General features: G+C 37.7%; 1 protein-coding gene across 2 annotated transcripts in view; it reads left to right on the top strand.

Moving 5' to 3' along the window:
- SLC37A1 (solute carrier family 37 member 1) overlaps positions 1–25,022 on the top strand; it is a 179,218-nt gene that overhangs the window by 58,730 nt on the left and 95,466 nt on the right. For both annotated transcript variants that reach the window (XM_043995792.1, XM_043995791.1), the window contains exons 3-4: positions 14,051–14,132; positions 18,186–18,312. In XM_043995792.1, coding sequence (XP_043851727.1) covers positions 14,051–14,132; positions 18,186–18,312 — 209 coding nt within the window. The remainder of the gene's footprint in view (positions 1–14,050; positions 14,133–18,185; positions 18,313–25,022) is intronic.

Below are 25,022 nucleotides of genomic sequence, written 5' to 3'. Positions count from 1 at the left end.
TTAGAATATAAGATCCTTAATGTCAAGGACCATTTTTCCCTTTCTGTGTATCTCTAGTACTTAGTACAGTGCCTGGTACTTAGTAAACACTTAGCAAATTTCTGTTGACTTGATTCCTAGAAGTAGAAATTCAAGTATTGGTATTACCTTGAAACATGAGGAAGGTCACAATATTCAGAAAAAAACACTGACAATTGGAGCGAAAATGCCTCACCAAGCCAGTCTTCTAATTACCTGGGATGTTCAGTTAACATTATGAATTATGAGTACATGGTGAATACCAACAAGGAAACCTGGAATCAGTAGAAGCACCTGAACTCTCAGAATAAGGTCCCTGGTCATTTCAGCTCTTGATTTTCTTTCATGGATCATACTCTGTGTCATACCCAAAAGTGTCTGGCAAGATTTCCAGTTTTCTCTGTAATGTAAAATGGAATTTTCAAACTAGGAATAACAGCAAGCTCAATAATGTTGAAAGTCAGGTATATACTGATATTCTTACCAAAAAAACACCATGTGTCTAAGTGAATGACCATTACAGCTGTGCTAACTGCAGTATCTACTAGAGCATCTGCTACTATGAACAGAACAATTAAAAATATTTTTTATAACTGAATTTCCATATAATTATTTTCCATTGTAATCCTATACATTTTAATTTTGATTTAACAATATTTTTCTGAAAAAGGGGTCCATAGACCTCAAGGCACCATAACCCAAAAACATCCCTGCAATAGGACCTAAAAAGTCAGTCCATGAGTTTCCCTCAGATTTGATGGGTGCCTTATGGTCTTGCAAATTAACACATTCTTTTGATTAAACACATCTTTCTGATCAAACACTTTTCCATGTGGAAATGGGAAGGCTGTATCTAACTGAATAAGTGCTATATCCTTGCTGCGTATTCTTTCTATGATATTGTTAAATAGATCTTCTCTCTCTCTCTCTCTCTCGATCTCTCTCTCTCTCCTCTTCTCCACTCTCACACACTCACACACTCACACACTCACATACACACATCTATACATTTTTCATTTCATTCTAATCCTGATCATGGAATCATATCTGTTCCATAGTCTAATGGGAGATACAACCCAAAGCAAATACAGGATAGATTGAAGGTAATCAGGGAGTAGGCACAAAGATTAGGGAAATGGGGAAAGGCTTCTTCTAGAAGGTTGGACTTTGCCAAAACTTGAAGGAAGCTAGAGAAACTAGGAGAGAGAAGATTCCAGGGATGGGGAACAGCCAGTGAGTAAAGATGAGGATGAGAATGATGATAGCTAACATTTATATAATACTTACTATTTTCTAGACACTGTGTTCAGTACTTTACAATTATGATCTCATTTGATCCTCACAACAACTCTGGGAGGGAGGTGTTATTATTATTCCCATTTTACACATGAGGAAACAGAGGCAAAAAGAGCTTATGTGAGTTGCTCAGGGTCCATAGCTAGAAAGTGTCTGAATTTAAATTCAAGTCTTCATGACTCAAAGCCTAGCACTCCATCCACTGTACTACCTAGCTGCTACAGTGAAACACTTGGAGTCAAGAGATGGAATGTCATCAGGTTCAAAGAACAACAAGGCCAGTGTCACTGGATCACAGAGTAAATGGAGAGGAATAAGGTATAGCAAAACTGAAAAATTCGAAGGGAAATGGGTTATTAAAGACTTCAAAATCCAAATAGAGAACTTTATTGACTGGAGAAAGGGTTAGTGTGACCAAATTTGTACTTGAGTTTAAATACAGCCTCAGATACTTACAACCTGTTGGATCCTGAGAAAGTAACTTAACCCATAACTATGTCAGTTTCCTCAACTGTAATAAGGGGACAAAAATTCACCAACCTTACAGAGTTGTCATGAGAATAAAATGAGATATTTATAAATAATTTAGCACAGAATAGGTGCATGATAAAAGTTTGTTTCCTTTCCTTTTCCTAAAGTATACATTTTGGTATAGTGAGCTGGAGCAAAGCCATTTTCCCAGAAAGGATTTAACCTCCATACCTCCCTATGGCTACTCATTAAAAAGTGGATATTCAATGAAATAAAATAAATCAAGTGTTCTTATGAAAAGACCAGAATTGAATAGAAAATTTGACTTTCAAATTCAAGACTCAAGAGAAGCATAAAAAGGAAAACAGGAAAGAGAAATAATAAGGTACTCAATAAGGTTAAACTTTGTACATTTCTTCATGGGAAGATGATATTTGTAACTCCTAAGAACTTTCTCATTATTAGGGCAGTTAGAAGGAGTGTACATAGACAGCATGGGGGTTGTGATATTTAAAATCTATACTGTGTGATCGCCTTAAATTAGAAGCTTCAGCACCAGTCTTTGGGCATTAAACATTTACTAAAGCATACAGGTATTAACATGGAGTTCAGAAAGTTAAAAAAAAAAGCCTATCTAGCCTAGAGTTCCAGCATGGTCTGGTTCTTCCTCAAGTCCTCTTCCACAAGCCTGCTTTAATCAGGAACTCTCTAGCAAGCTGATTGTGGAAGCTTTTTATAGATCTGGAACAGAGGTGGTCCTTACACACTGCTTCAAGCTGATTGGTTGGCATCATCCAAATCCATTGGTTTTGAAGGTGTTTTCAAGTTGAGTTCACAGTCTAGCTTCTGAGAACAATACCTTCTTAAGGGATAGCCAGGTGTGATTACAATCCAGTTAACTTGAAGTAGGCTAATCAGCAGTCAATCACTCTCACTTGATTCAATCAGTCTAGATTAATCTTCAGGTGGGTCTCTGAGTATCTGCTAAATCCCATTATTTCATCACAGTGTGAATTGAATATGATGGGATGATTATCTAAAAAATAAAATGGAGAAGTGAGAAAGAGGAGTGCCCTGGGAAAAAGGGAAAGAAAGAGGTATAATGGGAGTAAATAATCTTACATTTTAAAAAAAGTTACCAAAGAGTTTTTACAGTGAAGGGGAAAATGGAAGAAGTGGAGTAGGGGGAGTGTTTGAACCTTACTCTCATCAGAATCAGCTCAAAGAAGGAGCAACATACACACTCAGTTGGAAATAGAAATCTATCTTACCCTACATATGAAAGTAGGAGAGGAAGGGAATAAGAGAAGTGGAGGGCATGGTGGGTGTCTGGAGGAACTGATAGAAAGGAGGCAGATTGGGGGAGATTGTAATCAGAAGCAAACACTTTTGAAAATGGACAGGGTGAAAGGAGGGAGTAGGATAAACAGGAAGAAAATAGGATAGATAATTGTAACTATAGTAATAGTAATCATAACTGAAAATTGTTACAGTAAGTTTCTCTGATAAAGGGCTCATTTCTCAAAAATATATAGAACTGTGTCAAATTTATAAAAAATATTGCCCATGCAATAATCAAAGGATATGAATAGGCAGTTGTCAGATGAAGAAATCAAAACTCCATAGCCATATGAAAAAATGCTCCAAATCACCATTGATCAGAGAAATGCAAATTAAAACAACTCTGAGGTACACCTATCAGATTGGTTAGTATGACAAAAAAGGAAAATGATAAATGTTAGAGGTCGTATGGGAAAATTGAGACACTAATTCCCTATTGGTAGTGATGTGAACTGATTCAGCCATTCTGTAGAACAATTTGGAACTATGCCCAAAGGGGTATAAAACCATGCTTACCCTTTGACCTGACCCAGCAATACCACTACTAGCTCTATATCCCAAAGAAATTTTTAAAAAAGAAAAGGATCTATATGTACAAAAATATTTGTAGTGGCTGTTTTAGTGGTAGCAAAGAATTGGAGATTGAGATGATGTCTATCAATTAAGGAATAGATTGTGATGGAATACTGTTGTGCTGTAAGAAATGATGGGCAGGATGCTCTCAGAAAAAACTTGGAAGACATATGAACTGGTGCAAAGTGAAATGAGCAGAAGCATAATAACATTGTACACAGTAACAGGAATATTGTTCAATGATCACCTGTGAATTATTTAGCTATTCTCAGCACTGTAATGATCTAAGACAATTCTTTTTTTTTTTGTCAGGCAATTGGGGTTAAGTGACTTGCCCAGGGTCACACAGCTAGTAAGTGTTAAGTGTCTGAGGCCAGATTTGAACTCAGGTACTCCTGACTCCAGGGCTGGTGGTTTATCTACTGGGCCACCTAGCTGATCCTGACCTAAGACAATTCTGAAAGATTTATGATGAAAAACGCTATCCATCTCCAGAGAAAAAAATTATAGAGTCTGAATTCAGATTGAGGCATACTTTTTTAAACTTGATTTTTCTTGGGGTTTTATTTTTTGTTCTGTCCTCTTTCACAACATGACTAATATAGAAATGTTTTCTATGACTCTACATGTATAACCTTTATCAAATTGCTTGCCTTCTTAATGAGGGGGGAAGGGACAGAGGGAGAGAATTTGAACTTGGATTTTAAAAAAAATGAATGTTGAAAATTGTTTTTACATATAATTGTGGGAAAATATTAAATAAAAATGGAAAAAGATCACATATGTGATTTAATTAATATTGGAAATTGTCACATGAAGAAACAATCCATACCAATATGGGTCAGCTCTCTGCAAGTTATAAAGAATCGCCTACAGCACTGAACAGTTAAGCAACTAGTCCAGGTCACACGATTTCTTTGGGGTTTGATGATTATCTTCTGGAAAATGCTCCAAAGATTTATTGAACTGTGAGATGTTTCAGTAAAATTATTTTTACCAAAAAATAACATATCATGAATTTTCTGATCTTTTCTTTGACAAGTAGATGCCTATTGGCATCTTTTTTTGGTGAGGCAATGAGGGTTAAATGACTTGCCCAGGGTCACACAGCTAGTAAGTGTCAAGTGTCTGAGGCTGTATTTGAATTCAGGTCCTCATGAATCTGGGGCCACTGCTCTATCCACTGCGCCACCTAGCTGCCTCCTATTAAAAAAAAAAAAACCCTCATATTTCTTTCTTTCTTTTTTTTTTTTTTTTGTGGGGCAATGGGGGTTAAGTGACTTGCCCAGGGTCACACAGCTAGTAAGTGTTAAGTGTCTGGGGCCAGATTTGAACTCAGGTACTCCTGACTCCAAGGCCGGTGCTCTATCCACTGCGCCACCTAGCTGCCCCCCAAAACGCTCATATTTACACTCTTTAAAAACCTGCAAATATAATTTTCTAAGCTGTTTAAAAATTTTCCATTATATTTGTTAAAAATATAAAAACCTTTTCATTTATTTGTAAGAATAGCATATTAACATCAGAGATGACAGAAATTAACTAACTATATTAAAAAAAACCTTTGCATAATTTGTAGATGGGTTCGAAAAATGAGAATCAAGAGTCAATTTGCAGTTAATTCTATACATCTGCCGGGAGCTACAAATCTCTGTGAGTTGTATTTTTCAACTATGATAGCTATTGAAACCAAGTATCAAAATATTGCATGCTCAGTTCTTTTACTAATAGGACATATGATCAAAATAGTTTGGAGGCCAATGAGAGCTCTCAGGCTAATAACATTCTTTTTCCTCTCCATGTAGCCCTTAAAAAGGGTAAAAGAGAAATGAAACAATTTAAAAAGCATTTTTTGAAAAATAGTATTTAAACAATTCTCTTAGTTCACCTAGCAGCATACTTCCTAATTTTCTTTTGTCAATTTAGTGCCAAGTATGGCTTTTTTTTTTCTAAATGTCACTTTGGAGATAATTCATAACAACAAGAATTTAACCAACTGCCATAAAGGAACAGCTGTGAGCAATTACTTGGTCAACAAGGATTTATTAAGCAACTACTATATGCCAGGAACTGTGGTAAGCACTAGAGATATAAAGGCCCAAAATAGTTCTTGTTCTTGAGGAGTTAACAGTCTAATGGAGAAGACAATAAGCAAATAACTATACATAAACAAGTTATATACAAGATAAATGAAGACATCTCAGAGGAAAAGCACTACCATTAAGAGGGATTGGGAATGCTTATTGTAGAAGATTTTAGATGTAACTTTAAAGAAGTGAGTAAGTGGAGATAAGGATGGGAAATATTCCTATTATAGGGGACAGCCATTGAAAAGGTCCAGATTTGGGTGATCCGTTGTCTTCTGCTACCAGTAGCAACGAGGTCAATGCCACTGGTTCTCAGAGTTTGTAGAAGAATAAAAGAAGCTGTTAGAAGAATAGAAAGGGAGGAAAGGGCCTAGGTTATAAAAGACTTTAAAAGCCAAATAGAAGATTTTATATTTGATTCTACAGGCAATAGGAAGCCATTAGAAGTGAGGGAGGGGTCACATGGTCAGACCTGTACTTAAGAAAGATTACCTTGACAACCAAGTGGAGAACAGATTGGAGTAGGGAGAGATTAGCATCAGGAATACAAAAAAAAAAGTTATTTGGAATAACTTAGGCATAAAGTGATGAGGCCCTCTACAAGGGTGATGAGAGTATCACAGAAGGGAATGGGGTGTAAGAGATTTTACCAAGATTAAAACAGAAGCACTTGGCACCTGTTTGCATATGACAGGTGAGAGAAAGTGAGAAGTTGAAGATGAAAACTAGCTTATGATCCCAGATGACTGGGAAAATAGTGGTATCCTCAAATAATAAGCAAGTTAGGAAGAGTAAAAGATTTGGATCAGAGGTATGGAGAGACAAGTTCTATTTTGGACATAATAAGTTTAAGATGTCTATTGTATATCCAATTTGAAATGTTCAGGGCTTGAGAAATAGATCTGAGATCATCTGGGTAGAGATGATCATTGGATCCATAATCATTGATAAGATCACCAATAAAAATAGTAGAGGGAGAAATAAAGAGGATCCAGAATAGAACCTTTGGGGACACCCATGCTTATTGGGCATGACTTCACTTAGGATATAACAAAAGAGACTGAGAAGGAATAGTCAGACAGGTAGAAGAAGAAACAGGAGAGAGCAATGTGAGGAAAACTTGGAAAGAAGAATGTTAAGTAGAAGAGGATGATCAACATTATCAAAAAGTGCAAATAGGTCAAGAAGGATGAGGATTAAAGGGGAAAGGACCCAAATGTATAAAAATATTTCTAGTAGCTCTCTTTGTGGTGGCAAAGAATTGGAAATTGAGGGGATGCCCATCAATTGGGGAATGGCCGAACAAGTTGTGGTATATGAACGTAATGAAATGCTATGAAATGATGAGCAGGCAGATTTCAGAAAAACCTGGAAAAACTTAAGTGGACTGATGCTGAGTGAAATGAGCAGAACCAGGAGAACATTGTACACAGTAAAAGCAACATTGTGTGATGATAATCTGTGATAGACTTAAGTCTTCTCGGCAATACAATGAGTCAAGACAATTCCAAAGGATTAATGATGGAAAATGCTCTCTACATCCAGAAAAAGAACTGTGGAATCTGAATGCAGATTGAACCATACTATTTTTAATTTTTTTTTGTTTTTTTTTCCTTTTTTGAGGTTTTTTCATTTTGTTCTGATTCTTCTTCCATAACACAATTAATATTAGAAATGTTTGATGTGATTGTACATACATAATCTATATCAGATTGTTTTCTCTCTTGGAGAGGGGGAGGGAAGAAAGGGAGGGTGAAAAATTTGAAACTCAAAATCTTATAAAAATGAATGTCAGAAACTATCTTTACATGTAACAAAAAAATTAAATACTATTAAGATTGAAAAAAAGAGGATTGAGAAAAGAACATTAGATTCGGCAATTAAGTGATCACTGGGAACTTTGGAGTCAGCAGTTTTGGTTAAATGATGCCATTCTTTGCTAGACTGAAAAGAAAGAGAGGAAAGGATATGGAGGCACTGATTGTAGATGACCTTCTCAAAGAGGTTAGCCATATAAAGGGGAAGAGATACACATTGAAGACTAGTGAAGATGAACAGATAAAATGAGGATCTTTTTGAGGATGGAAAGACATAGGTCTATTTGTAGGCAGTAGGGAAACAGCCAGTAGACAGGGAGAGATTGAAATTTATTGTGAGAGTTGTCATTGTTGATTGTCCTTCATTCTTTTTTTTTTTAAGTGAAGCAATTGGGGTTAAGTGACTTGCCCAGGGTAACACAGCTAGTAAGTGTTAAGTATCTGAGGCCGGATTTGAACTCAGGTACTACTGACTCGATGGCTGGTGCTCTATCCACTGCACCACCTAGCTGCCCCAATTGTCCTTCATTCTTAAAGAAGATCATGCCATCAGGGCGATGTCATGACTTGCACTGAATTGGATTAAATGAGGAAGGGCTATGCAAAGTCATCAGCCTCACTCTCTTCTCGAGAGCCATCTGCATCCAGTGGTAAGATATACATTAGAATGACTGGAGATGGCCCCAGATGCTTAAGGCAATTGGGGTTAAGTGATTTACCCCGGGTCACACAGCTAGTAAGTGTCTGAGGTGAAATTTGAACTCAGATCCTCCCAACGTCAGGGCCAGTGCTCAGACAATCTGAAAATATGGGATGGAATAGATTTGATTACTTGTGTATGTAGGTCAGCCTTAACAAGAAGGGGCCCTACTTCATATGAAAGAGGGGTGAAGGAGATAGTTGGGGGAGTCATTTGAGTCAAGTGAAATGATGAGGAAGGGAGAAGGTGGCACTCTTGGAAAATGGCTTCGATTTTCAATTAATTATGTGGCAAGGTTCTAAGATGAGACAGATTGTGGAGGAAGAAGTAGCTTCTAACGGGACTTCTAATGAGAGAAGAAAAGATTTGGAAAATCCACTGTGGTGAGTGATATGGTGAATTAATTAAGGAGGAATAAAAGGATTATCTGTTAAAAGGACCCAATTCAGATCGAGTAATATAAATTTTAATGGAACTAATCAGCATGATTTACCAATTTTCTCCAGCTCCTTTCAACGGCATATTAGAAGGAACAAAGGCAGCAGGTGGTGGAAATTATCCAAGTCTGAGGTTTAGCTGGACAGTCTTCAAAAGAACAAAGGGACAAAGCATTTGAGAGAACAGGATAGTGTAAAGTTGAACTGGTTCATCACAAGGTCAAGATGAGGAAGAGAGACCAATCTAAGTAATGCAAGGTCCAATGGCCAGAGAAAAGAATTGAAAGGCGGTAAGGATGAAGAACAGAATTTAACATTGCAAGGCAAAGGCAGAGGTGGAATGAAGACAGCTTATGATCAGATAAAGGAATTTCAGAGTTCGTGGACTGAAAGAACATTTGTGGATAATGGCAAAATCAAGTGTATGGCCTATTTCTGTGTGTAGCTGTGGTGGAATGGAAGAGTAAGTCACTGGAAATGAGTATGTTGAGGAATTATGAGGTTAGTGTTTGGGGGAAGTATAAATATTTTTTGAAGTGCCTTTTTCTGAGGGCAAGAGTTGGGGAATTTAAAAAAACTGAGTCTGGCACTGAACTCATAAAGGAAAAAAGGAGAACATAGTTGAGATAAGAGGAAACGGCTATTAGAATCTTTGATTGGGGTTGATAAATATGGATTACTTAATCTCAAAGAAGGAGAGGTTACTGAGTAATGGTGGTAGACACTTTTTTGCCTAGAAATGGCAATGGAGAGCAAGAAGTATTTCAACTTATCCACCATGACTAGTGAGTGGGGTGGGGTGGGTTTAAGGAGTATAAGTGAAAGTACAAACAGTGCTGGAAAAGTTGACTAAGAAAGCTTTGTCATCTGGAGGGAGCTAAGTCTCAGTGAGTGCCAAAAAAAGTGAGGGAGCAAGAAAGGAAAAATCTTACGATAAAAGTTGGCTTGTTAGCTATAGAACAAGTAATCCAAAGTACATTGTGAAAGAAATAGGTAGCTTTAGAGTGGGATGGTAGGGAGTGGTTTGAGGGGGATAAGAATAAGTATGGAGAAACAAATGATTTTTGGAAAAACAATTGATGAATGTTTTGGTTTCAGTTACATTGTCCCAGAATATAAGTCCCAGGAGAGGAAAGGGTTTCTCTTTCATTCAAGGCACTTTGTAAATAATGACAGCACATTGGAGAGAAATGAGATTAATAATTGATTCAGCCAATCACTCAAAAAGCTTTTATTTAAAATTTACTTTTGTTATAAAAATAATTTTTACAGATAGTTTCTCAGATAAAAGTCTCATATATAAAATACATAAAGAATTTTGTCAAATTTATAAGAATACAAATCATAGGAGCCAGCTAGGTGGCACAGTGAATAAAGCACCGGCCCTGGATTCAGGAGGATCTGAGTTAAAATTCAGCCGCAGATACTTGGCACTTACTAGCTGTGTGACCCTGGGCACACTTAACCTTCATTGCCCCACAAAAATAAATAAGAATAGAAGTCATTCTCCAATTGATAAATGGTCAAAGGATATAAACAGAGAGTTGTCAGAACCAGACAGTTTTGAAGAAATCAGAACAATTTATAAGCATATGAAAAAATGCTCCAAATCATTATTGATTAAAGAAATGCAAATTAAACAACTTTGAGATATCATTTCACATCTACCAGATTGGCTAAAATAACTGAAGGGGAAAGTGACAGATGTTGAAGAAGATGTGGGAAAATTGGGATACTCGTTGTCAGTGGAATTGTGAACTGATACTACCATTTTGTAGAACACTCTAGAATTATGTGCAAAGAGTTATTAAACTGCCTATACCCTTTGACCCAACAATACCACTACTAGGTCTATTTCCAAAGATTGTTAGGGAAAAAGGAAAAGAAGCTATATGTTTTAAAATATTTATAGCAGCTCTCTTTGTGACAAGGAAATTGCAGGGATGCCCATCAATTAGGGAATGGGTGAACAAGTTATGGTGGGGCAGCTAGGTGGTGCAGTGGATGGAGCACAGGCCCTGGAGTCAGGAGTACCTGAGTTCAAATTCGGCCTCAGACACTTAACACTTACTAGCTGTGTGACCCTGGGCAAGTCACTTAACGCCAATTGCCTCACTTTAAAAAAAAAACAAAAACAAAAACAAAACCAAGTTATGGTATATGATTGTGGCAGAATACTAATGTGCCATAAGAAATGAGGAGCTAGTTGATTGTAGAAAAAATGGATAGACACATGAAATAATGAAGAGTGAAACAAGCAGAACCAAGGGAGCATTGTTATTTTAAAAATAAGGTTGAGAGAATAAGACATTTTGGCTATTTGTAAATATCCAAATTAACTACAAAAGACATATGAAAGATGATATCTGCATCCAAAGAAAGAAATGATAAATAGAAGTATATAAATATAGAATGTTTTACCATAGATATACATATTTGTGTCTATATATTTGTAGCCATGGGTGGGGGGAGAAAGAAAAAAAGAAATTTACAGATAACTTTATTATCTATTTAAATGGAATAGCAAGTTATATATAAAAGATTTGCAGTTTCTTATGCAATCTTTTTTTTATTATACTATGTTATGGAAATGCTTGTTTTATCCCATAAATTAAAAATAAAAATCCAAAACCCATTAATGTGCTACACACTATGATATGCGGGCATATATAAACATAAAGTATATTATAATATAACATGTATTATAATTATATCATTAGGCTTAATTATATTAATTAAATTATTTTATAAAATATGTTATGAAATAAATATAAGTAAAAAGATAATCTTTGCCCTGAAGGATCTTATATTCTAACGAGGAAGGCAACATATAGATGATGAAAAGGAAAACCAAGTTACCTGGTATGAGAGCATACTACTGAAATTCTGGAGCACAGTCTGGAGAGGAATGAGACCTGGCTATTCTAGGCATCTCTGTTAAACAGAGGTTCTGGGAGAAGCCATTATTAGAGGGAGAAGTCTGGGGCAGAGGGTAAATCCAATGTACTAGGGCTAGAGTGAACTTCTAAGATGAAGGGGAGGATTATGGAGAAAGTCCAGAGTATATCCTAGGAATGAGAATGAATATTCTATGTAAATAACTTAAAACTTTTGTTTTCTATGCTTGAAAGTCTGGGGGGGGGGAGAGAGGAGGGATGTTCTTCTGGATAAATAGCTATCCTATAGATCTAGAGTTCTTAGCCTTTTTTATATTGTGCACACTTTCGGCCAGTAAAGCCTAAGGACTCCTCAGCATCATGTTTTTAAATGCATTAAAGAATTATATAGAATTACAAAGGAAAATATTTTTGTTAAAATAAAATTATTTTTTAAAAAATTAAGTTCATAGACTCCAAGTTAAGAATCCCTGCCATAGGACCAATCCAAAAGTGTAACTTAACCCACTATTAAACTAGCTCTCAGACATCTACTTGGTATAATTTATTAAGACTGATTCAGGGGGCAGCTAGGTGGTGCAGTGGATAGAGCACTGGCCCTGGAGTCAGGAGGACCTGAGTTCAAATCTGGCCTCAGACACTTGACACTTACTAACTGTGTGACCCTGGGCAAGTCACTTAACCCCAATTGCCTCACACACAAAAAGAAAAAAGGAAAGAAAACGACTGATTCATATTAATTGTGTTGCCCTGCCACAATTCTCTTGAATGACTTTCCTGTTTCCAGACCTCTTAAAAGAAGAAGAAATAAACTAGTGGATTGAATACATGATCTCTGTGGTTCTTTCCAGTAGTAAATGCTATGATCCTTTGAGATGAGCCATCTCTTTCAGTAATGACCACATGAAAGGGAAGTAAATAAGGAAAGTTAGATTTAGTCTTTAAAGTTTACAAATAACTTTCTTAGCAAAGACCCTTTGAAAGGGAGGAAGTGTGAATGTTATTCTTCTCATTTTACAAATGAGGAAGGAGAAGTTCTAAAGTTAGATTGTCTAAGGTCACAAATGTTGTTTCTCATCGTAGGTTTTGGACCCCTTCCACTGTACCTGCCTATCATAATGCAATAAAAATTACATTCAATAATGGACAATTGAAAGAGAGATTAAAAATTAATTGGAAATTCAGAAAACAATGTACAATTCTCAGTTATGCCTTTAGAATCCAGAAGGCAAAGGTGAGGAAGGAGAGAATTCCAGGCATGCAGAAAAACCACAGTCTGGAGATGGGGTGTTTTCTTGTTCTACTAATAGTAAAGAAGCCAGTTACACTACATCAGAGTACAGGGGGTGGAAAGGTAGAGGGATCCAGGTTATGAAGTGCTTTGAATTCCTCACCCTGGCCTTCTGGTTTCCTGGACATCTTTCAAGTCCCATCTAAAATCCAATCTACCTTCAAGAATCCTTTCCTGATCTCCCTTAATTCTAGTGGCTTCGCTCTGTTAACTATCTCTAATTTATCCTGTATATGTCTAATTTTCATATAGCTTTCAAAAAAGGAAAAAGTCTCTTCCACTAGATTGTCAGATCCTTGTGAAAAAATACCATTTTTTACCTTTGTTTCCTCAGTACTTAGCATAGTGCTTTGCACTTAGTAGGTACTAAATAAATATTCTTTATTGACTAATTTTAAATTTTCCATTATATATAATAGTCTACATATCAGATAATTATTAAAAAGCCAATCTGTGAATTTGAGTAAAATATTAAAGAGATAATGTGAGGGAAAACAATCCTCTTCTCAATAATTCTCAGGAACTCAGCAGCAATGTGACAAAGGCTTGTTTTTTTCCTTCTTGAGAGAAAGGGGCACCCTAGTGTGCAACTAGGGGTGCCAAGAATGGGGCTCGCAGGTCCTGTTTTAAACCCTAGTCCCCAGCGGGAATGGACCCTCTCCTTTTTTTTCATCATTGGTCTGTTTATTCAAGGGTTACAATTTACATGCAAAAACTAGCTAATCAGAACACAGTATTCCCATTCCTAATCAATTCTTCCTTATATGGACACATCTCAGGAGCAGATCTTATTGAGACCAACTCAGAACTCTTTGAACCATGTGGTTTTGTTAGCCAGAGCGGGAAGAGGGAATCTGAGACCTTTGTCCTAAAAACAGGTCAGGAGGAGTATGATTGACTGTTATATCCTCATTGAGAGGAGACAAATTGCCCATTTTCTCACAGATAATATAGCTGGATTTGCATTTTTAATAGTTATTTTTCAATGAATTGTATGAGACCTTATTTTTAACTAACATACATTTAAAACAAATGTAACATTTGCAAATAGACTGTGTGCTATATGATGCTTAGTTCAAGTTTCTTATATTTTTCATACCTTACCACTGTTTTGTGTTACAGGTACAGGGCCTTCATTTTTATCTTGACCTTTTTGCTGTATGCAAGTTTTCATTTATCTAGGAAACCTATCAGCATAGTTAAGGTAAGAAAGTAATAAATAAGTTCATTCTGTTATACATTATCTATGAGTCATAAAAGGAAATAGTTGTAATTTGGAGAGGGGAAAATAATGTTATAGAAGGCAATTTTCATTGTTCATATGGCTGATATAGTGAGGATAATAGAGTGCTATATTGCTAAGTGGGGTTGTCAGAGGGTTGTCATTACCTCTCATTCAATCTCAACCTCTTGTGGGTCATGTTACTTCTTGCCAGCCACTGCCTCAGTTTTTCCCCTTGGTTAATAACTGTTTTTCAGCCACTACCTTGGCTCTTGCCCCCACAGAAGAGTGTTTTTCTTTTCAAACCAATTATTTCCAAATGAATGTTGGGCATGGGGAATGGGAAATGAAGTGTCCAAAACCCCACCTCCCACACCATTCCCAGATCATCACATCTTCCCATGGGCAAAGTAACTGACTCATTTGCCTAGTTCTAATTTTTTTTTCCCCTATGACCTGAGTTATTTAAAAAAAAAAAAAGAACCAATAATTTTTGACAGCTAGCTCAAGCTCTAGTTAATCTCCGCTGAAATATGTATCCTAGTTTGTGGCTCAGCTTCATGAATGTCACATATACTTTTTCCTTTGCTGTGATATCAACATAGCTTTGTTGTCACATGGTCTTCAGGACAGCATCTGCATGCATATTTGTCTTTCCTGCCTAGCAGTGAATACTGAATTATAATTCATAGTTAGTTTGCCTACCCATCCTAGCTAGCAGGATTTAATTTGGCCCTGATCAGATATGTCATTGCATTGTTTTTCTGTCCTCACTTAAAACTTTGCTGCAGATATGTAGTGAGCCTACTGACAGTCCTTTTCAAAGGCAACAATTCCAGGTTGAGGACAGGACAAATTTCACTGTCACTTCAGCTTCTGCTGGTAAAGGCCACTGTTGTCTTGTGACTGTCACACTTTTTGTATAAGACAGCTCCCAAACCCTCCAAACTTTACTTCCACTGATCTCCAAAGGGATTTTTCACTTTTAAGACAAAATCTTTCATGCCCTTCAGCTTCTCTTTAGTTGTGTAAGTATGACTGAGATCAGGAGTTTAGCAATAAACTTGCTCTAACAACCAGCAAATTCTAGAAAAGTTCAAAAGGTTTAGTAGAATTAAACATGTCAGAAATGCTTCTGTCTTCTCTGAGGCATTCAAGAGGAAAAAAGCTCATGCACGAAGAAGATATTTAAGGAGCTGTCTTTACAACCACACCCTTTGGGTTTGAAATTAGGAAGAAACATTCTTGAATCATTAAAAAGTTAATAAAACAAGGTTTACTTTGCATTAAAACAGCAAGCATATGCAACAAGGACACCAAGATCCTTAGCTTCTCAGGAGGTGGTCCCCCTTGTCTCTATATGGAAACTCATTTGGTCCGTATGGATGACATAAGCCCTCAGGTGAACTGGAGACTGCATCAGGGAAGCAGAGGCCAATTAGATCCCAGAGCTACCTTGGGGTTTTGTTTTTGTTTTTGTTTTTGTTTTTAGTGAGGCAAGTGGGGTTAAGTGACTTGCCCAGGGTCACCCAGCTAGTAAGTGTTAAGTGTCTGAGGCTGGATTTGAACTCAGGTACTCCTGACTCCAGGGCCAGTGCTCTATCCACTGTGCCACCTAGCTGCCCCGCCACCTTGTTTTTGAGAGAAAATTAATCCCTGTTTTAAGAAATGGAGAAAAATTAATTCCTTTTGTGAGAAATGGAGAAACCTAGTCTTACCACCTACCATACCCATTGTGGAAGGGTCCTGAGGATCTATCATTTAACTGCTTTCAAAGCTTTTACCCTCCTGGCACAAATAATACTGTGACCTGTGGAACTTCTGGCCTGGTTCAGAGGTCTAGCTCACCCAAAGAATTGGAGGCTCACTGAGAATCTTGTAAAATAAAAAGAGATTTATTAGAGAGAGAAATATGGCCAGGGAACAGATTACCTTGGTGACTGTCCCACCGGAGTAAGAAAAGACTGGTCTTTTATATTTTTAGTAGACAAAAGGGAGGGAAGAGCATTATAAAGAACTGGTATGGAATTACAAAGCAAGAAGAAACACAAAATAAACTGGGGCCAGATAACTAAGAGGGGGTCTTTGATAATGGGGGTATCAGTAGAGTATTCTGCACCCATCCAGATCTTGTATATCATCTTGCAGACCTTAGCATTTGCTCATCAGCATACTAGGGCCATGCCCTACTACACCTCATTCCTGAGATGGGAGTTGTTTTCCCCTTGGCCTACAGGGGTTTGAATCTTTTGGATTTCTTGAGGTCCCACTACAATCCTAAGAGGGGAAAAAAAAACTATACCCCTCAAGAGTCACCAAAAAAGAAAAGAAAGAGGAAAAAAATGTGGAAAACCCACAAATCCTAGATTTTTTTTCTCCCACTGTGGAAGATCCAAGTCTCAAATATCAACAAACTATTCCATAAATTAGGTGATATCTTGATCTTCATAGTTCATAAGTGAGCCTCCTAATGCAAGTTAGTGACCCTAAGCTAATGAGCCAGAGTAGCACCAGGAACATAGGCATCAGAGTCATCTGTAGTAAAGTGGATAATAGGGAATAAACCTCTTACATGCAACCTGTCCCAGGATTTAAGTTGATACCAAGATTCTCCCAATACTGCCACTCAGTATTGCCTGACTTGCCCACCAAAATTTCCTCCTCCTCCAAATTCTTTGACCTCTTAGAGGCTTCTGTACAGGGGCTGCCCCCTTTTTCTACAGAAGCTAAATAAGAACTCTCCTTCATTCCTATCAAGAAAGAAATAAGGAAGGACCAGAGGAGGTCAGCCAGAACTAAAGTAGTCCATTCATATTTGGTAAGTCTTCCTGGTGATTAGATCCCAGAAATCACTGGAATAGAGAGCCCTTCTTCTGCCTAGGGTGGTGTTGACTTGTCAAAGACATGACTGGGGGAATTGGACACTTGACATGTACAGTTAGGTGTATGACAATGTAGTTCTTGATTAGCTGGGGCAAACCTCTTTCCCTGAGAAAGGAAGGAGGGTAACACTTTGCCAATTGAGAACAAGTTTCAGTCCACTTGGATTAGGTAGGTACTCCAATTAGCAAAAGGAATCCAAATGGCCCGGAATGACTTAACTATTCTCATCAACACAAGGATTCAGGACAATCCAAAAGAACTAATTATGAAGCATACTATCCACCTCCAAAGAAAGAACTGTTGAACAGAGGCTGAAGCATGCTATTTTTTTCACTTTATTTCTTTCATTTTTTTCTTTTATTTGAGATTTTTTTATACAAAATTACTAATATGGTAATGTTTTACACAATTGCACATGTATAGCCTATATCTGAATGCTTACTGCCTCAAGGAAAAGAGGGAAGCAAGGGAAGGAAAGAGGGATAGAATTTGGAATTCAAAACTTTAAATAAAAATGCTCATTAAAAATTTTTAAAAAGAAACAATAAAAACTAGGTTGACAGGAAAAAAAATAACAGTCCTTCTTCCAATTCAGTCAAAGAAAACTCCTCACTTCTTAAAACAAGGGTTCTTAACCTGGGGTCTACAGACCTTGGGGGGGGGGAATGAAGCAGGGAGAGGTAGTCTATAGATGGATTTTAGGGGTCTGTGAACTTGAATGGGGGGAAATTGCCTCTTTATTTTCAATAGCCTCTAATTGAAATTTAACATTTCTTTCAATTATTTTAAAATGTTATTCTAAGGAAGGGTCCATAGGCTTTAGCAGACTGATAAAAGGTTAATAATTTTGTTGAAAAAAGGATGTCAGCTGTGGAGTTAATTGGATTAAGAAAAAAAAACTTTTTTGCATGTTGTGAAGTGCTAGAAGTATTTGCAGTTTGTTAATATTCATCCCTCATTGCCTCTGATATCTGCCTTTTTCTATAATTATTTCAATTGTATCTGTTCATAAGGAGGATGGGTTGAGGGTTAATCAAGTCCCATGAATAATGCTAGACCAATAGTTACATTTATATTACTATATGTTATCTTCTGACTTTTAATTGTACACATTTTCTATTCCTTCATGTATTCTCTCCTTTAATTCATTAGGGTGAGCTACATAAGCACTGTGCTTCTCATGGTAAGGTTAAACTCAACATTGTTCATGAAAATGCCTTCCATGATCCTGCTGAGATAATATCAGATAATGAAACTCATTGCGGTTGGGCACCATTTGGTAAGCTCATTATTCTAACAATCCCTTATTCATCTATTATGTTTGTCACTTATAATAGCTTGATGATTTTGCATGTGAAATTCTGGGTGGAAATCACATTTCTTTTTTATCCATACTAATTTGTGCAATAATTGTAGATGCTCTTAAGTTTAAGTGATGTACCTTAATTTCAAAGACAAGGTTCCCACCAGAGAAAAAAAAATCATTACTTTAAACATTGCATCAAATAATTTATTTATAATAATTTAGAGTTATTAGCATCTTTTGTTATTTTAGCATAAAAACGCTAAATTTTTATTGGTATCTGTTATGTAGAAATAGGTGGGGGTTTGGGGTAGGGGTAAGGGTAGGGGTTCTTAGGAATTCCTATTTAAAGAATTACACACAAATCCAATTAGAATAAAATAATAGTTTATTTAGGGTGCTAGGGAAAGGAAACCAAGAAAGAAATCCTTGGACTTCTCATGGGGAGAAGGCATGGCACAGAGGCGTTGGCTCTGGGATACCTATCTCCTGGAGCAGGAGACAGGCAGATACTTTTATAGAGGGGCCTGATGGGGGTGATCATCTGACTGTGGAAAGTTCCCTTATTGGGGGAGCACCATCCACCACTAGTGGCAGCTGGGGGAAGTTGGGTGAGGGGTGGCTCTGGATCTCTCAAGCCTTCTCTCTGCTCCTCAAGCCACAAAGGCAACAGCCACACCCAATCTTATCTCCCTGAGCTAGACTGGTTAGGTGTGTCTGTCCTTTGGTTTAGTTTCTCAAGGAGAAGGTTCTTTTGATTTACTCCACAAAACTTCTGGGGTACCCAGGGCAATTCAAATGAAATAACTGGGTCCATAACAGTATCTTTTTTAAAAAAATAACAGTTTCTGAATATATCCCTCCTATTCACCCCTACTCAGAGTGCTTTCCCAAAAAAATTTTATAAAAGAAAAAAATTAAGCAAAACCAATCATCACATCAATTGCATCTGACAGCATATGTAGTATTTAACACACATGATTCCCCCATCCTACAAAGAAAGTTAGTGGGGGAAAGGAGCATTTTCTCAACTCTTCTCAGGGGCCAAGCTTGGAAATGATCATTATAGTTTCCTGTTTCACTTTGTTGTTCTTTCTGTTTACATTAATGGAACAATTATACATGCACATTTATGTATATATTGTTTTCCTCATTATGTTTATCCCATATAAGTTCATGAAAGTTTTCTCATGTTCCTCTGAACTTTTAAGAATTAATAATTTTAGGGTATAATAATATTCCATGTATTTATATGCCACAATTTGTTTAGCTATCATATAATTGATGGGTACCAATGATGTAGGATAGATTTTCAGTCAAATTGATTGTGAGTCATCCACAAAGAATTACAAGACTCAGTGACTCAGTTTCCCAAATTTTATTGCAATACTGTGAGTGAACACAGGGAGAGAACCAGAATAGTGGAAAGGTATCTCTAGAATAGGGAAAGGAAAGACAGTTATATTTATAGTATGGATAAATTGAGTATCAGTCTCATTATAATACTCTCCACCTTTGGGAGGTACAGGGGAGGGCTTATCCTATTTTGGAGTTCCTGGGGCCCTAAGCCAACCCCGGGGAGGTACTTTTTTCCATGGAGGTGTGTTTTGGGGGTTTACACATCATAAGGTGAATCTGGGGACAAATTTGGCCTTTTCTGTGCATGTCTCTTTCTGGTTCCCATGCTTAGTTTCAAAACATCTTCATTTATCATTTATTCCTAGTTTGAGTTTCTATAACTTGTCATTTAGTCTAAGGTCTTCATGGCCTAGCTCCCTCTGTTCCCATCATGGGTACTGATTACTGTGGGTAAGAGAGCTTAGCATCCTGACTCGTAAGTTATCCATTAACTGGTGTCTGAATCCCTTTTAGAGCTAATATCTGAATTAGAGCTTGGATCTTAGGTTTTTCTGTTAACCCCTTTTTGCCTCCTACATCATCTATTTTGTTTCCAGTCCTATACTATGATGATATGTACTGCAATTAATATTTTGACATGTTGGGACCCTTCTTTCTGTCTTTTATCTTGGAATAATATACCTAGAGATATAGTGGTATCTCTGGTTCCAGAGATGGATGTATCACTTTTTTCACTTCATTTCACATTGCTTTCATAATGACTGGGCCAAATAATGGCTTCACAAATGATGTATTAGTATTACAGTGGGCCCAACACCAATATTCTGTTAGTTCAATTTCAATGCTAGGAAGAAATGATAAAGTGAAAGGACAGTTAATGTAAGAGGTTTTACTTAGCCCTAAAACATCAAAGATATGGTAGTATTTTACTTCTATAGACTATAGATTTCACCACCACCCCTATCTCCATATATAAATACAACTAGTCACCAGAATAGTATATAGTAATATGCCTAGTCATCCTACATGTGGAAGGGCCTGACCCCACCTGCATGCTACTTTTTGATGCCCCTAGTTGACCAGAAATCCATGTCAACATAGCCATAGGTCACAGGGAAAATGCATTAAGGGAGGCAAAGCTTGAGCTCTGCCTTACCACCACCACTACCACCACCCCAACCCACCCCACCTCCACCAGACCAATCAAGTCTTGATTATATCACTTTTTCCTAACCTGTGTTGGGGGTGGGAGTGAGTAATAGGGGAAGGGGAAGCCTGGTAGATATTGTGGATATTTGTCCTATCACATAGCAACCCTGTTGCATCAATGTCCTAAGTATCTAATACAGTCATAGTCTCAAACCCAAATTAGGACAGATTCCTTCATGAGGTGAGGTGGGGGTGGGGGAAGCATATTGACTTAAAAAAAAAAACACAAAATAACATTATTTCTGTTACATTATATTTTCATTTATTTTGTCAAACATTTCCCAATTACTTTTTTAAAAAAATGTTTTGCCAGGCAATGAGGGTTAAGTGACTTGCCCAAGGTCACACAGCTAGTAAGTATCAAGTATCTGAGGCCACAGTTGAACTCAGCTCCTCCAGAATCCAGGGTCGGTGCTTTATCCACTGTGCCACCTAGCTGCCCCCTCCCAATTACATTTTAATTTGGTTCCAGCTGCATTGGGGGTTTGGGGCTTAGAGTTTGATGCCACTCCTCTAATGGGCCTTCAACCATTTAAATGCTTTTAGAAAGTTTTAGGCTTTTTAGGGTTGTTAATTTTTTCTTTAACCATTTAAGCTACAAGCTCCCTACCCACCAAAGAGTAAAGAAAAAGAAGAAATAAAAATAGGAAAAAATATGAAAAACAAAGACTAGAAATCCTGGATTTTCCCTTTCCCATTCATATCTCAATAATATGTCCTGTGTGTAATGCCAAATCTTTACAGTTTTTAGTCTCCTAGTTTAGGGTCTCCTCATGTAACAGGGAGGTGATGAGCCAGAGTATCACCAAGAACTTCTAGGATACAGCATAGATGATAACATTTTTGGCACAGACACAGATTCTTCATCAAGTTTATCCTTATTAAAGTGGCAAAAATGTCATATGTTTCTTGCATGCAACTTGTTTGTTGCAAGATTAAAGTTTATACTGGGGGCAGCTAGGTGGCGCAGTGGATAGAGCACCAGCCCTGGAATCAGGAGTACCTGAGTTCAAATCTGGCCTCAGACACTTAACACTTTCTAGCTGTGTGACCCTGGGCAAGTCACTTAACCCCAATTGCCTCACTTAAAAAAAAAAAGTTTATACTGAAGCTTTCCTAATGCTGCCACCATTCAGTATTCCCAGACTCAACCACCAAAATCTCCCATCCAGGATGACCACACCAGGGAAATGACATAAGAATCATCCCTTAGAGGCAGCAATGGAAGTGTTGCCCTCTTTTCCTACAGAGGTTAAATAAGGACTCTCCCTCATTCCCTTCTAGTGATTCAGAATAACCACCAAAATCAAGTAGGAGATCCTCTTTCTTCTAAGTAAATGAAAATCCACCATAGTTATACACTGACAGTTTCACCTCCCCAGTGCTATTAGAAAGCAATAATACCAAGCCTTGGTTCCTCAGGTCTTTTCTGGGAAGTCTTTTCAGTGGAAGTCTGACAACTTAGAGGGGCCAAAGACCTTGAGACCAAAGTTACTTTGTACAAAGTTAAAAATAAGGAAGAGCCAGAGGGGGTCAGTCAGAACTGAGTCCAAAAGAAATCCATTCTTATCAGGTGCCTAGTAATTGGATCCCAGAATAAAGAACCCTTCCCCTTCACAGAGTGGTATTGACTTGTCAAAGACATGACTTCTGGGTGGTTGGACATGAATAATCGGGTTCATAACAATGTATACCTGAAGAGGCAAACCTCTTTCCCTGAGATGGGAAAGTAGCATTTTACCATCTGGGAATCAGTTGAAGGCAACTTGGTTTAAATGAGCACTCCAAATGGCTTAAGGAACCCAGCTGAGTAGGAATAGCTGCCTTGTTCTTAGGTAGATTATAGGATCCCATGCCCAACACAACATAGCATTATCACCCCAATGTGCATATTATTGCTAGAAGAACTCCTCAGCCTCTAATATTCTTGAAATGGCTCCAACCTAATTAGTACAAGATATCTTCATTGGGTGCCAACATGGTCCACAAACTGTACAGTAATCAAGGTAGATAAATATCTTTTCTGCCCCATCCCTCAAGGCTCTCTCACTTGCCATCCATGCAACATGGAGCTCAGCCCACTGGAAAGAATTATCAGGACCCTCATTTCTCTGTTAATGAGGTTAGTGACTTACTAAAGATCAGTTGTGTATGCCTGTCTCATAGCAGATGGAATCATTGGTAAACTAGGCAAAATGACAATCTTCTGAATCTAGGTCTTTAAAGGTGAGAATGTATTGTGCCAACAGAGGAAGCAAGTTACTAAGACCTAGACTAGAGGACTCAGTCTCTGATATAGATGCCACCTGTTAGTGATTAATATTATCACAAGGGGGACCCCTGCAAGTGTGATTTTTAATGGCATTTCCACTTAACAATAGAATCCTCCTGAGTCCCACTCAACTTATTAGAGGGACAATCACATATTGCCCAACTCATAATTGGCAATTCTGAGCAAAGGTTGATTGTATGACTGTCTCATCTGTTCAATAGCAATGAGGACCTAATAATAGGAAAACAACTGCCTTCAGAAGTGATGTATTAAGCGGCTGCTTTAGGGAATTTGGAGTCCCAGGAGCCTAAATGGTAGCATATTCTTGCCACATTTTGGTATCTGCCAAAGCCTAGCCTCAGGCTGAGGACAGAGATTTAGAGAAACATGGATCTTGCAGAATCAAAAGGACACAAAGGGAAAACTTGCTGGAAAGCCTTCTTTTGAATTTCCAAGGCCATAGTCTGTTCTGAAAGAGATGGATTCGTGGGTGACTAATTAAGTAGTTTCCATTAGGAGACCCTGAAAGGGAATGAAGGTTCTCCAAAACTTGGAGAGTCCAATAAGTTTCTGGGCTTCCTTCTTAGGTTGTGGGGAAGTGTGTCAGTAGTTTACTCTGAGCTGTCCCTGGAATTCTCTGCAGTGGGGGGGGGGGGTTCCCACCCACTGTATTCCCTCACACTTGACCGGACCACACTCTGGATTTTGTTAGATTGATTTTCCACCTTTATCCCTCAAGTGGGCCACCATCTGCTCTAGGGCCTCCAACACTGTGGCCCCTCAGGCCAGGTCAGTAATAAATACAGTGATATACATCAATGCCCTCAGGAGGAAAAGACTTTCAGGTTTCTGTTCACCATGATATGGCAGATCAGGTAAAGAGAGAGTATAGGTGGCCTTGGGAAAGAACAGTGAAAGTATACTGGACTCTTTCCTAGTGAAGGCAGACTCTTTCCAGTTTTTTTTGGTTTTTTGTTTTTGGGGGTTTTTTGCAGGGCAATGGGGGTTAAGTGACTTGCCCAGGGTCACACAGCTAGTAAGTGTCAAGTGTCTGAGGCTGGATTTGAACTCAGGTCCTCCTGAATCCAGGGCCAGTGCTTTATCTACTGCGCCACCTAGCTGCCCCCCGAAGGCAGATTCTTTCTCGCTAATTTCACTGAGATCAATGACCCCGTATGGCTCAACCTGGATTTTAGGCTACTTGGTCTATGACATAGATGAGGTCATAGTTGTAGTGATGAGTATAATGATGCCTTATACCTTCCTCACAGGCAACACATAGTTGCTTTAAGGGGAGCTGTTATGATGAAATACTCTGGCTTCCTTTATCTCCCTCACTAGAGAAGAAATATCTTTTACTCTCTGGGGACTTAATATTGTTCAGTGTTTTTTAAATAGGATTATTCTGGCAATTTTAAAGGTTTCTATTTTGGCCTACCCATAGTCACCAGCAAGGAGGTTGTTGAATGGACCTCACAGTTACTGACTTCCAAAAAGTCATGATGGCCCTAACAAAGTCTGATCTCTATAGCCTCCCCAAATGATTCAAGTAGGAAAGGATTTTAAAGGATGCCTCATTATCTGTCAGATTTATGGACAGAGGAAGAATTTAGGACCAAAGAAGATGTAGAAAGCAATACAAAATGTAAAATAGATAATTTTGATTATATAAAATTAAAAAATTTTTGCATAAACAAAACTAATGTAACCAAGATTATAAGAGAAGCAGAAAGCTGGGAAAGAATTTTTGAAACCAGTATCTCTGATAAATGCCTCATTTCTTAGATATATAGAGGACTAAGTCAAATTTATAAAAATGCAAGTCATTCTCCAACTGATAAATGGT

The sequence above is a fragment of the Dromiciops gliroides genome, chromosome 3 (assembly GCF_019393635.1).
Source record: "Dromiciops gliroides isolate mDroGli1 chromosome 3, mDroGli1.pri, whole genome shotgun sequence".
NCBI lineage: Eukaryota > Metazoa > Chordata > Mammalia > Microbiotheria > Microbiotheriidae > Dromiciops > Dromiciops gliroides.
Note: the sequence above shows the minus strand (reverse complement) of the source record. Positions and strands in the feature narration are given on the sequence as shown.